Source organism: Aotus nancymaae, unplaced genomic scaffold, assembly GCF_030222135.1.
Source record: "Aotus nancymaae isolate 86718 unplaced genomic scaffold, 86718_ANA_hifiasm-v0.15.2.pri h1tg000014l, whole genome shotgun sequence".
Taxonomy (NCBI): Eukaryota; Metazoa; Chordata; class Mammalia; order Primates; family Aotidae; genus Aotus; species Aotus nancymaae.
The window spans coordinates 14,587,708-14,601,311 of record NW_026988425.1 but is presented as its reverse complement, the minus strand read 5'-3'; the positions used below and the strand labels follow the sequence as shown (position 1 = coordinate 14,601,311).

General features: G+C 43.3%; 1 protein-coding gene across 2 annotated transcripts in view; it reads right to left on the bottom strand.

Annotated features, from left to right (window-relative positions):
* The window catches only part of TRIO (trio Rho guanine nucleotide exchange factor), a 371,777-nt gene that overhangs the window by 168,554 nt on the left and 189,619 nt on the right, over positions 1 to 13,604 (bottom strand). For both annotated transcript variants that reach the window (XM_064375877.1, XM_064375878.1), the window contains exons 10-11: positions 10,722 to 10,844; positions 4,897 to 5,088 (exon numbers count right to left, since the gene is read on the bottom strand). In XM_064375877.1, the coding sequence (XP_064231947.1) occupies positions 4,897 to 5,088; positions 10,722 to 10,844 (315 nt within the window). The remainder of the gene's footprint in view (positions 1 to 4,896; positions 5,089 to 10,721; positions 10,845 to 13,604) is intronic.

Genomic DNA, 13,604 nt, shown 5'->3' with positions numbered 1-13,604 from the left:
AATGGAAATTTCATTCAATCACTAAATCTATCATTAAATCTCAGAATAATGTGCTAGAAGTAGACATTACTTACTGCACAGGCTTTCACTGAGTATCTGCCAATTCTAGGAGGTAGACTAGCTAGTGAAAACACAAAGGTAAGTGAGACAAGTTCCTGGGCTTCAAGGAACTTAAAATCTACCAAGAGAAACAAATAAACAAATGTCTAAAATGTTGGACACACAGAAGCAGAAGCATGTTCTTTTGGTCATTCATTTTGGTATCATCTCCTTGCACATTACCATTGTCTTGAGAGACACTTTGGAATGAATGAGTGAAAAGAGAGAATGAACAAATAAACAGTGAAAAATGCATTCAAAAGTTAAGCACAAACAACAAAGGACACGTAGCAAGAGCACTGTCAACAGAACTGATGTGAAGAAGCGATACACGCAGTACTAAAGGGAATGCACACCGCAGTGGGATTGAGAGCGGACGACGTGCAGGAGGAGAAAGATTCTCCCCAAATAAAATCCAAACATACGTTAGGCCGATCAACATTCCGTTCAAATACTTCAAAAACAAAACAAAAACAGAACAAAGAACCAAGCTACAAGCATTCTAAAAGGAGGCTAAGAACCTCAGGATTCTTTTTGGAGAAAACAGCGTCCTGGAATACTTCCAAATCTGGACTTGAGGAGCAAACTGAGGCTGAAATCTCTATCAACCACCTGCTGCACTCTACCTCGAGGTAGGAAATATTTGTGCCCTATGTAAAATGTGTCCCCCTTTCTCTCTTCTCAGGATCAAGTGTCTACTCTGTCCTCTGGAGTAAAAGAATCACAGTCCAGAGTTCTGTTTCTGGAGTCTAAGAGCCTGGCCTTCAACAAGACTTCAACCATCACCTTCTTCCAGGGCTTTCTTTAGGAGATTGCTGAGCAAACATCACCTTGACCTCACACCTTTTTTTTTTTAGACAAAGTTTCACTCTTGTTGCCCAAGCTGGAGTGTAATGGCTCGATCTCGGCACACCGCAACCTCCGCCTCCCAGGTTCAAGCGATTCTCCTGCCTCAGCCTCCTAAGTGGCTGGGATTACAGGCATATGCCACCACACCAGGCTAATTTTGTATTTTTAGTAGAGATGGGGTTTTTCCAAGTTGGTCAGGCTGGTCTTGAACCCCCAACCTCAGGTGATCTGCCCACCTTGGCCTCCCAAAGTGCTGGGATTACAGGTCTGAGCCACTGCGCCTGGCCAACCTCACAACTTTTTTAAGTGAGTTGTTATGACCTCATGTTTGTATTACTTGTTCATCAGAGGGCCAGAAATTTATTGCAAAAACAGATGGTGACAACTATACTCCAGATACAGTGAGGAAGAGAACCACTCTGGGACATCAGGCAGTGAGGAAACTAACTTCTGCCAGGAGAGCCTTTGATGGGCAACCTCTAAAAAGCTTCTTGATTTTGCCTAAATGAAAAAGATAAGCTACTTTTTCTGTCTTCCTCTATGTAATTTTAAATTGTATGATCTGCTGAAGAACTGATTCAGATAATGTGTATCTTTTTTGCAATTTTTCATACATCTGATATGTAAATACATTTAGTGACTTTATGCAAACACCTAGCAAATTAGCATGATTTCCTCTTCTTAGCCCATTTAGCTTTTCATTTTAAACTAATTAAACTTGTTCTAAGCTTATCTTAGTTTTCATTCAATAACTAGCTTCAAAATACAATGACTGAAGAAACCACTCTTTCATGTATGGAACCTACCAAGTATTCCTGGGAGTTTTAGGGCTTTTTGTACAGCACAGAGAAAGAACTGAGGGAAATTCTCTGGCTGGTCAGGGAAAGATAAATCTACTGAGAAAATGGCTCGGGCTAAAAATGAAGTCCAAGCACAATGAGGGGAAGAAACAGGCTGCATTCCAGTCTGTGGACAGCGTCCCTGAAGGCCTACACTCCAATCACACGGGCACACGGGTGTTCTGCTATGCCCTCCCTAACTGGGCCCCAATCCCTCCTTGGTCCTGGGTTACATGAGGTACACACAAGTAAGACAGAGCAGACCGGGGTAAACATGCCAACTTCTCTGCTACTGAGATGCCCTTTCACAGAATGCACAAAAAATCCTGCAATTGTCAAAGTGAACCACTCAGTCCTTAAAACTGATCAAAGGTCTCCTGAGTGTACAAACTCAGACATACTAAAAGTTCCTATTGTGTTAAGTCAATGAAAACAAAATGTATTTTCACTTTTAAATAATTTCCAAACCTAGTGACAATACAGACTCCATGGTCTTGTAAGTGGATTCTCTTATTAGAAGATTTTTCCTTAAAAACATTGCTGTTACAAAAACCAATGATCCCAGACGAAGCCTCTGGACAAACGCTTTGTTTCTGTCTTTGAGACACGGTCTTGCTCTGTCGCCCAGGCTGGAGTGCAATGGTGTGATCTTGGCTCACTGCACCCTTCATCTTCTGAGCTCAAGTGATCCTCCTGCCTCAGCCTCCCAAGTAGATGGGACTACAAGTGCCACCATACCCAGCTAAATTTTTTAAATTATTATTTGTAGAACAGCTTTTGAAAAAACACTTTCCTTCCGGTTATCCTTTAGTGTCCGCTCTCTGAAAACCATTGCAGAGTTGAAAAGGTGACTTAAATCATAAATACTTCTTGGTGGGAAGAGTCTTCTGTCCTATAAGGAAGCTAGATCCTTACCTCAGACTGCTAAGCTGCCACACAAATACCAGCTCCAGTCTCCTGGCTCGGCATGTGCCACAGATGCGAAGCCTTCTGCCCTCTGCCCCTGCCTCCGGATGTGGCCTCTGAGCCACTCCCAGCTGCCTGACACTCTTCCTGCCTCTCCCTTCTGGCATCTATGGCGTCCAGGGCAACTGTGGTCCCTGGGCCCCAAATGAGGAACCTGCAGACTGGACGTCCCTACCCCGGTGCTTGCCCTCAGAAGGGTCCAGGCTGCTGTGCTCCAGGCCCGTGTCTCTTGATGGCACAGCTTAGTGAACTATGGCACAATCTGTTTTCATGTACAGATCACCTTAACTCTCTCCTTCTCTCTCAGCTAGGGTGTAAAAACATGTAAGTAAAAAGGAGGTTAAAGTGCTAACAGCAATGGCAAAGAGAGTAACACATGATCACACGCATGACAAGTGCCGTGAACAGGTGCGTGTGGGGGGAGCTCTAGGAGGTGCAGGGAGAGCGGCTAACTACGTCCGTCCTCGTCTCTAAGGTGCTGGAGAGTCATGGATCTGGGGACGCTGTGTTGAGTGGGAGGGGAAGAGGAGGACACAGCACAACAGGCTGCAAGGAAAAACGTGATCTATGCTGTGAGGATGCGGAGGTCTTCAGGCTGTTCCCTACATACCAGAAAAATTACTGATGGTGTAAAAGCAGGCGTATGGCCTACTCAAATTTGTATTTCAGAAAAATTACTCTGGTAGCAGTGCCACAGGGAGGCTGGGGCAAGGAGCCAGTAGAGGCAGGAGGGCAGCAAGAGACAGGCTCAGTTCAAGATGAGCAGGAAACTTCCAGCCTGGCGGCACATGCAGCAATGACTAGAAGCTGCCACAGAACAATGTCCACTTAATGCGTCTCCTCAGAAAAAATAGCCTCTTTTTAAGTATTTTCAAGAGCAATTTGAGTGATGGCATTCTGAGGAGCAGGGAAAGAAGCTAGCTGTGCCAGTTTCCATCCCAATGACCATCTCAGGAGCAAGAAGCACCAGCCCCTCGGCAGAAAGGACTGAGGGCGCCAGGCAGCAGCCCGGGCAGGACTGAGCATACAGTCCAGGGGTCCTAGCAGTTTGCTGCGTACTCTCCTCCACTCCTTCCCGGCCTCACAAAGTTTCAGACGGAAACCTGCAGTCCAAACATTCCAGTGACAAATGACCTGACTGAGGACTAACTGCCCAAGATCTCAGAACTGGTAGTGCAGTTCTTTTCCTTTAATGGAACTGGTGGGTCTCTGAGCGCTGATGCTTTGAAACGAGGCAAGCCAGGCCTTGCCCTCCCCTCTTTCCCCAGTAGTCCTACTCTTCCAGATCCTTCTTTCCATCCTATGACCACAAGCTTCCATGTGATAATCCCCCGTTACCCAGAAGGGCCCCCTCATTTCCAATTCATCAAGAGCTGTATTAGAATATGTTATGATTCTTTGTGAAGGGCCTTGTTGATTTTCTTCCTTACACAGAAATAAGATGTGGTAAACTGACATGCCTACTCAGTTCGTAGTCACCCTGAATATGAACTCTTATTTTAAATTATCTTTTCCTCAAAAGCTACATAATAGTTTCTTTCATGTAACTTTATATGATTTGTAACAAGAGTAACATATATATGCAAGGTATAATTAGTACCCACCTATTTTTCACACACCAAATAACATTATTTCGTATCATGAGATAAGCTGATCAACAAGAAACCTAATCCCTATGACATTAGGTTTAATAATATTTGTACCACATTGGCTCTGGCACATTTAAACTCAATATTAGGTAACAGTCCCGTTTACAAGTATCTGAGAGAAGTCTCATAACATCCAAAGGCAATCATGACGGTGGGTTCATACCCAGAAAGGAAACCCAACAGCTCTGACCAACAACGCGCAGGTCCCCTACTTATGGAAACGGACATTCTCTGTCTCTCCCGACCCTCATGGGTCCTCTTTTTATGGACAGCCCCAGCAAAGGCAGCCATGCACTCATACAACAGGAAGTCCAGCACAAGTCCTGCTTTTCCCCGTCCACGCAGACACACTCAGCACTAACGGGCTACATCTTACAACTTGCCACCTTTCTCATGTAATGACTTTCTCACATTATGACCAGATTCAGGTTCCTCCCAAAGAGTTCAAAGACCCTTTCAGGCCCAGATTATATTCTGGTGTCCTGGCGCCCTACCTCTTTCACATGGGTGTGAAAGGACACTGACATGTCCAGTAGGATCTTTCGCTGCTCAACACGCCGAACGAAGTCTTGAATCCGGTCTTCCAGCTGATGGGCAGCCTGATAAATCTCTTCAGGGTCACATTCCCCAGTCTGAGCCAGCTGTTCTGCAGCTTCTAGTAATTTATCCGCATTGGTGTATGTGTTCTGCACAAGAGAACATCCGAGAGGAACAGAAGGTAAATAAAAAAAAGCAAATCGGCCAAGCTGGGCGCCATAATAAATAGCAACACAATCAATTTGTGATATTTGTGATCACTTACATGAATGAAATAGAAAAATATGATGGGCAGAGATGATTTTAGGAATTCTACGCAGAATTCCTTTTGCGCTGTTGTTTTAGACTGTTAAATTTTGAACCCCATGGTAGAGCTCTTGTATTGAAAGTAGCAACCGACTATCTGTAGGCAATTACTGGCTGTCTTGTGACTCAGAGCTTTCAGATTTTTGCCCAGGTGGAGTCAGGAGACAATCCCCAGCAACAAATGCCTGCTTCACTTTTTCTTCCAGTTTTATCACCAAGCAGACAGTTCCAGTCTATGTCTTTCAGTATGATACAATGCTTTATGATAATCCTCCAAGTACAAGCTAAAGGTTAAGTTCTAAACAAATGTAAGTTGCTGTCCCTTTTCACACATTTCTACTTGTTGGTAATTGTGTGCTCGTCTTCTTTCTACTTAAGGCTATATATTTTTTTGTTTTTGTTTTTCTATTTTGTTTTCCAGCCTGCGTGACAGTCTCGCTCTGTGACCCAGGCTAGAGTGCAGTGGTGCAATCACAGCTCACTGCAGCCTTGACCTCCTGGGCTCAAGCAATCCTCCCATCTTAGCCTTCCAAGTAGCTGGAACCACAGACATGTGCTACCATGCCTGGCTAAATTTTATACTTTTAGGAGAGACGGGGCTTTACAATGTTGCCCAGGCTGGTCTTGAACTCCTAGGCTCAGGTAATCCTCTCGCCTTGACCTCCCAAAGTACTGGGATTATAGGTGTGAACAACCTTGCCAGGCCATATTTTTTGAGAAAAAGGAAATAATAACCATTATGGCTCTAAAGCAACCATGAGTTTTAAAGAGCTCAAAGTGTAAATAGGTGTCTAAAATACTCTAAAAATCACTTTAATTCCTAGTAATCTGAGGCTATAAGTGGGTTCCTCCAACAGGCAGGCATGCGAGAGCCCTGAAGCTATTACAGGAAGCTGCTACTGAGGGGTCTGTTGGTGGGAGGGGAGCCCTGGAAAAGGAAGGGAATGTCAGGGCAGGAAAGGAACAGAGCTCAGGCCTTCTAAGAAGGCCCAGAAAGTCCACTTTTGGTTTCCCTTGAGAAACAAGCTGAATCCTCATCCTACTCAAACACAGACATAAGGGGAGGAGGGAAGGCATCTCATCAGTGAGGGTCTGAGCAGGATGGGAGGGCGTTAAGTGGGGAGGAGGGGGCTCTGAGTTGGGAGACAGGTTACATCAGGAGAATGGAATTATGCAAGTAAGCCAATACCTGAGGGATAATAGGAGCCAGGTTTCTGTATTTGAGAAAGGGGAGTTATAAATATGGAAAAGGAGAAAACTTGAGTTAACTCTTGGCATTGGGCTGGAATTGGAGCTATTTGTGTGAATACACGGTTTTTAACAGACAGATGTGAATGTGCATGTGTACACACATCAGGAGACAGATCTGAAAAGCAGCTTCACCTATGGAACAATTCCAGACTGCTCTCTGGAGCTTCTCTCATCCAGGCCCTCGCCTCCTACAGCTGGCACCTGGGCCTCTGGTCCCTGTGACCACGGTCAGCCCTGAGCACCAAGGGCTTTGCTGCAGAGAGTCTGCATGTGCTTTTGTCTACGAAGGTTCTCTGACCATCAGAGGCTGCACCTGCAGGTGACTTCCTTCCAGGGAAGGCAGCTTGGAGGTCTCTGCTTACCCCAGCTGAGCATCACCTCAGAGCCCCCGTGTCTGCATCTCTAAGATGGGCACAACAGGGCCTCCATGCTGAATGAAGCTAACAGTGTAGCAAGCTGTACCCAGAACCCAGAGTGCCACAGGCACACATTTCTGAAGAGCAGAATCCTGCTTTCTCCTGATCACCACTGCGGCCTTGGAATCATGCACCTCTCATATTTGATAAGTGGATCTAAAGATGACAGAACCTCCCAACAGCCAAGTATTACATTTCTGAAAGCCTTCCCACCTCTACTCCAACAGGTAAAGATACTATTTAAATGTACCAAAGGAACAAGCACATTTCTGAATGATCTGAGATGTGAATCAGCCATCGTTTATTTCACTTTTCATTTTGTGCTTGAAGAACACAAGGGAGTGCAAAAGGTGCCAGGGCTGGTGGGGTCTGTGTCAGCACCCGTGCCTCGAAACCCCCGGCCAGGTTTTCCTGGGAAAAATACCTTCCTTGGGTCTTTCTGCAACAGGAACACAGAGATTTCCTCGTGCTAACGTCAACCATACTCATCAGAAATGCTTCCTTCTTGGCATTTAACACTGTGTCTCAGAAAAGCGGGAGGACATGGATACTATCTTATTCCCATATCACAGGCGAGGAAACTGAGGCACAGAGAGGTCCAATAACTTGTCCACCAAGACAGTCAGTAGAGCTAGGATTGTTAAAACAACCAGTACCTAAGCCCCAGTTCCTCACATGAGGGGAAGCTGAGACTCTGGACTTAAAAGTGGGGAGGATGTCAGGTCAGAGAGCATTCTGAGAGTCTGAGAGACTGGGCTTCTCCTGTCCAGTTCCTACTATCCTGTTCCCAAGGCAATTCACATGGGGCCCATTTTCTGATCTGTGGTGTGAGGGTCATCCCTGCCATGGGGATTAAAGGGAATAAGGTAAGGCCAGGCCAGGGTGGGGGCCTAACTAGTGTCCTCTTTTTCTTGAGCAGCTGGTAAGACTCGAGACAAAAAGAGCCACTAGAAGGCAAACGTGCAGGAGACTCTGCTCTTCCCCCACCTGTCCCCCCTTCTCCCCGGGCTGTTTCTCACTAACCATGACCAGAGGCTATACTTAGAATTCAATGGAAAATAAAGGAGTTTTGGATCTTAGAACAGATAGGAAAAAGAAGGAAAATGAGCCTTTGAGGCCTAAATACTTTCATTATATTTGCTTTGTTTAAAGGACAACAAAGCCTGGATATTGAAAACTTCCAAGGTATTTTATTAATACAGAAATGTAATGAAGAATGATGGGCCAATACATCTACAGTGCAAATTAAAAGCCCCAAGTAACTTAAAATTATCATCTAAAAGGCACACACATTCCCAGGGGTCCTCTTTTTATCCGGGAAGGGAAAACATGGCATCCCAAGAGACAAGCCCACCACCCTGCAACACGTGTGCACAGGACAGAGTGAACAGCATCACAAACGCGAAGAGCAGACCCAAGAAGCTGTGTGGCTTTGTCCAGACACAGCATAACACAGACAACTATGTACATCTCTTAGCATTTGACCAGATACACACTTTTTTGTGGTGTGGGAGTGGGAGGGTTTTAGCGAGGTGAGGTGGCCCAGGGGTAATAGGACTCCGGCATCCTCCAGTGCTGCGGAGGACTGCAGGAAGAGCAGTCTCATGACCTCCTGCTGGATTCTAAATACAGCCTCTGGCCGACTTTAGTGAGACCAGCCCTGCTGCTAAAAGAGCAAAGTCTCAGGCGCATTTGCCTTCTAGTGGCTCCTGTCCAAAAATTAAATACAAGGATAGTATTCACCAAAAGTTCTGAATAATCTGAACCATTGTACTGTTCTAGGCAAAGATGGCACCACGAGCGCCTGCCGAGTGTCAGCATTTCTACATGTATTCTCATCACAGCAACCTGGTGAAGGTAGATATTAGGCATATTTCACAGCAAGGAAAACTGAGGCTCAGAGAGATTAAGTTTTCCACTGTTGTGCAATCAGAAAGCAGTGGGGTATATTAGTAAATGTTAGAAGTTATTTTCAATAAGGGAAAAAAAGCAGATGAGAAGATTTGATATCCTGTAAATATATGCCAATCTAAAGGAAATGCTTGATAGCAAATAATTTGCCCTGAATTCTCCACTAGTGATTTATTTTGAAAGATTAAAAGTCGTACATCTTATATTAGGAACTGAACTTATTGCAAAACGACAGCCTATTCTGTAGATCTGCATGCTCCAATGGCTGATGCAAATCAGAATTTAGAGCATGCTACAAGTGTGGGGACGTTCTGTATGTCCACGTGTCACGGACGCGGTATCCTCCTTGCAACAGATGAATGAGTTAAGTGATGACCGGGTAGTTACTTGTCTGCTTTTCTTCTAAAAACAGAGAATGAACTCAAGGTCTCCTGCTTTAATGAATGACACACTGTTTTATCCAGGAAGACAAGATAATTACATGGCACATATGAAAAGCTGTTGACAGAAATGGCTTCCTGGATAATAACTTTGTGACAGGTTACAACTCTGGAAGGTAATCTGAATCCAAGGGGATAAGCAGAAAAGAGCAAGGGTGGTTTAGGAATTCACAGAGCAGGTACTTATGAAGGATGCTATGCCAAAGATTTACTAATGACAGTAAAGATATCTTCTGTGCTCTCAAAACCAGATTCTTCCTTGAACCCGAGTTTTCTGGGCTTTACTGGATGTTGTAATCATAACTTTTTAAATCTAAAAAAGGAACATTAACATGAACAACTACTTCGAAGGTAGAAGGTCACTGTTAAAGAGTATCTTTCTTTCTAACAGTCATTTGCAGAAAGCTTCACATGAAAAGCATTTTTTATTTCTTTTTTTACACTAGCCCATGAAAATGCACTATGTATTCACACCACACACTATACATCAATTAGCATGGATTCATTCAACAGGACAGAGCTACTCACAATCACTGTACAAAATTAAGGAATGGACCTTCAAATTAATCACGATGAAGTTCTTGACTCTGCAAAACTGCATGCGAAAAGGATCCAAGTGCTTCCTGAGGTGACTACAGCAGTGTCTAAAACAAATTCTGAAACCCAGGGCCCCTGCAGCTAGGTCTTGTGTCTGCAGAAGTTACACTGTATGACTCGCTTCCACCACGTCAACATGAGGTTCGAATTTTGGGTTCCTCCTTCTCAGAATGCCAGAATTGTTCTATATAATATATCTATATTTAGTACATTTTTAAATGAATTCAACCATAAAATTTCACCACTTCCTTTCTGAATCTGTGTTGTGTTACTTCATCAAGCCACAACTCACTAGTTTAAAGAAGTTGACTACAAGAAAAATCTTATTAAATAAATTACTGGGCCTATTTTCCGGATCAGAAAGTTACCCTTAGAGAGTTAGCGACTTGTCCAAAGTCACACGGCTTGTGCATATTATCGCCACTGCTAAAACCCCAAAAATCCCACACTCAGAACACACTAGACTCCTGGCTCCTGTTTCCTAAGCACACACATTTAAAGAAATGGAAACAGGACAAGCAATGCTTGGCCTACCATTACAGAAACCCAAAAGGAACTGTTACTTCCTGACTATGAATTGGAGTTTCACAAACTAGTCAACAGGCACTGGTACAAAAAACAAGGCAAAAACATCCAAGCCACATTTCTGTTCCAAGAACATCATTTTTAGAAAGGGTCACCTGACAAAATCATGTTTTTGCTAGGCAATGACAACGTCACTCTGGAATCGGAGCATTTACCTCATCTGAGGTGTCAAACACATCAAGCTAATTCTAACTTACCTCAAATGTAGTTAAACTGTGATCCAGAATCAACCACATGGGTATTTATGGGACAAAATAATGGAAGCCACTGTTTTACCTGTGCCACTTCTTCAAAATCTTCATGACGTTTCTGCAATGCTCTGGCCCGATGGAGAGATTTCCCCACACCCGTATGTTTGCTCAGAAATGCTTCTCCGTGGTTCTCAATCCAGTCTAGCACCTACAATGAAATACAGGTACATGTGCTATAAAAACAGTGTCCTCCCATGTTAAATATTTAAGGCTATCCAATGAAGATCCCGTCTGTTGTCAAAACTCTGTAAGAAACAAGAAGCAAGCAAACAAACAAAAAAAAATGGGAAGAAGTAATTGGATACTAATTTAACTCACTTGATAATTACAAGCTGATAATCACATCAGCTTTCCCACCAGGACTTTAATCATCTCTTACATTAGAAGTGTAAATCCTTCTAGGTAGAAAAGTTGCATGCAATAATGATTAAATTAAATCTCAATTTATTTATGCACCACTGAGCCACCGAACTGACTTAAGTTTTGTATAAGATAGTGATTAGGAAGCCACCCAGGGCCAGTTTAACCTAGCAATTTTATAAGGCTTAAAGCTACACAACTAAGGCAATTCAAGTTTAACTACAGAATCAGTTTTTTTCCATCTCTTACTCAGAAGACTCAGAACACATTAAGTAAAACCTAACACTTACATGTCTCAGTCTTGATCCTGCAATTTATTCTTTAAACTATGATGTTGCAAAAGCTAAGCATTCCATGAATTCAATTACTTAAAAGTTCTTGTTAAGTGAAATCCACCAAACTAAAGAAAAAGTAAAAGCAAAGCAGTACAAGCTGATGTTTTAAAGTTCGTAGCTGGAACTGAGTAGTTCATTGGGTCTCACGCTTAAATCACAAAACACTGACATATCTAACAAACTAGGACTGAGCTTTGAACAATATGGGTTTGAACTGCACAGGTCCACTTTTATGTGGTTTTAAAAAATAAATACAATTGGCCCTCCGTACAGAAGGGTTCTGCATCCACAACCAAGTGTAGACTGAAACTACAGTATTTGCAGAATGTGGAGCCCACATATACAGAGGGTCAAATGCAGGACTTGAGCATGCATAGATTCTGGTATCTGTGGGTGGTCATGCAGACACTGAGGGACAAGCATATTTACACTACGTCAAATGCCCACTTTGTCCTCTTTGATGAATAGGAGATAACTAGCAAAAAACTAAGTCAGTGATGTTAGCTAAAAACGAAAAATTTTGAAAGATTTTAAACATTTAAACCTATTTGTTAATGCACAGCTATAGTATTGAAGGCTCACTCAGATTTTGTATGTTGTAACTCTGGTGCTCTTTGTCCATTCAGCTTGCTCTAACAAAGTACCTTAGACTGGGTAATTTATAAACAACTGCAATGTAGGGCTTCATAGTCTGGAGACTATTGTTTTACCTTGTGTATTGAGTGCACTGTTTTAACTAGTGTATTGAGTGTGCGTTACATTAACTGGTGTATTGAGCGCATTGTTTTAACTCATGTATTGAGTGCATTGTTTTAACTAGTGTATTAAGCCCATTGTTTTAACTGGTATATTGAGCACACTGCTTTAACTAACATATTGAGTGTGCATTACTTTAACAACTCAACTAGTCTGGAGACTATGAAGTCCAAGATCAAGAATCCCGGAGACTCAGTAACTGGTGATGGCTTGTTCCTTACTGATGGCACCTTCTATGTGTCCTCACATGGAGGAAGGGGCAAACAAGCTCTCTCCGGCCTCTTTTATAAGGGCACTAATGCTATTCACAAGGGTGAGGCCCTCATGACCTAATTCCCTCCTGGAAGCCGCACCTCTTCTGGAGTATGTTTCAACATGAATTTGGGGGGACACAAACATTCAGACAATGCAGATCAAAATGACATTGGACTAAAGAACAAACGGGTACACACAACAAAGACAGTGGTCTAGAGGGCAATCTGAGAAGTCAACCAGCCACGGCTCTGTTAATGGGAAAATAAAAGGGGCTTAGCTTGTGGTTCCTTGCTACAAAAAGGATCCCTTGCCCTTGATCAACTGTACTGTAGAGAGATCAGCCATGTTCACAGATACAGGGAAAGAAAGCAGCAGCTGGTGAGGACCAAAGTGTGACATGTTCTTCCAAACCACTGACCTTCACACCTGAGGGCCTGGCTGAGGGTCCTTTCTGCTCAGGGTCTAGCAAAGTTAGTATTCCAGGTAAATTGCAGACCTTAACAAACCTCTCATGGTCCTCTGTACACACCCTTGTAGAACTGGCAGGCACTGAGATCAGAAGTGTGGGAGGTGTGGGGTGGGGGTGGAGGCCAAGCCTGGTCTCATTTCCACCCCTCCATTTCCAGCACCCCTGTATAGCCACATAGAATTTAGCTGTGTGTTCCTGGGCAAGTTCCTTATTCCTTCTCAGCTTCAGGTTCCTCACCTGCCCAATGGTGATAATCACACGAAGCTGTGAGCATTCGATGACCTTTATGTTAAGCATCTTAATGTCAGCGTGGCAAACGGCATCCCCGCCTATAACCAGAACACATGGCAGGCTTCCCTCTCATTTCAAGCTTCTGATGGCACAGGCTGTACATATTCCACTTTAACTAGTATATTTAGTACCTTATTTTAACTACTGTATTGATTGCATTGTTTCAACTAGCGTATTAAGTGCGTTGTTCTAACTAGCGTATTGTTTTAACTAGTGTATTGTGTGCATTACTTTAACTCATGTATTGAGTGCATTGTTTTAACTCGTGTATTGAGCGCACTGTTTTAACTCGTGTATTGAGCGCACTGTTTTAACTAGTGTATTGAGTGCACTGTTTTAACTCGTGTATTGAGCGCACTGTTTTAACTAGTGTATTGAGTGCATTGTTTTAACTCGTGTATTGAGTGTGCATTACTTTAACTCGTGTATTGAGCGCATTGTT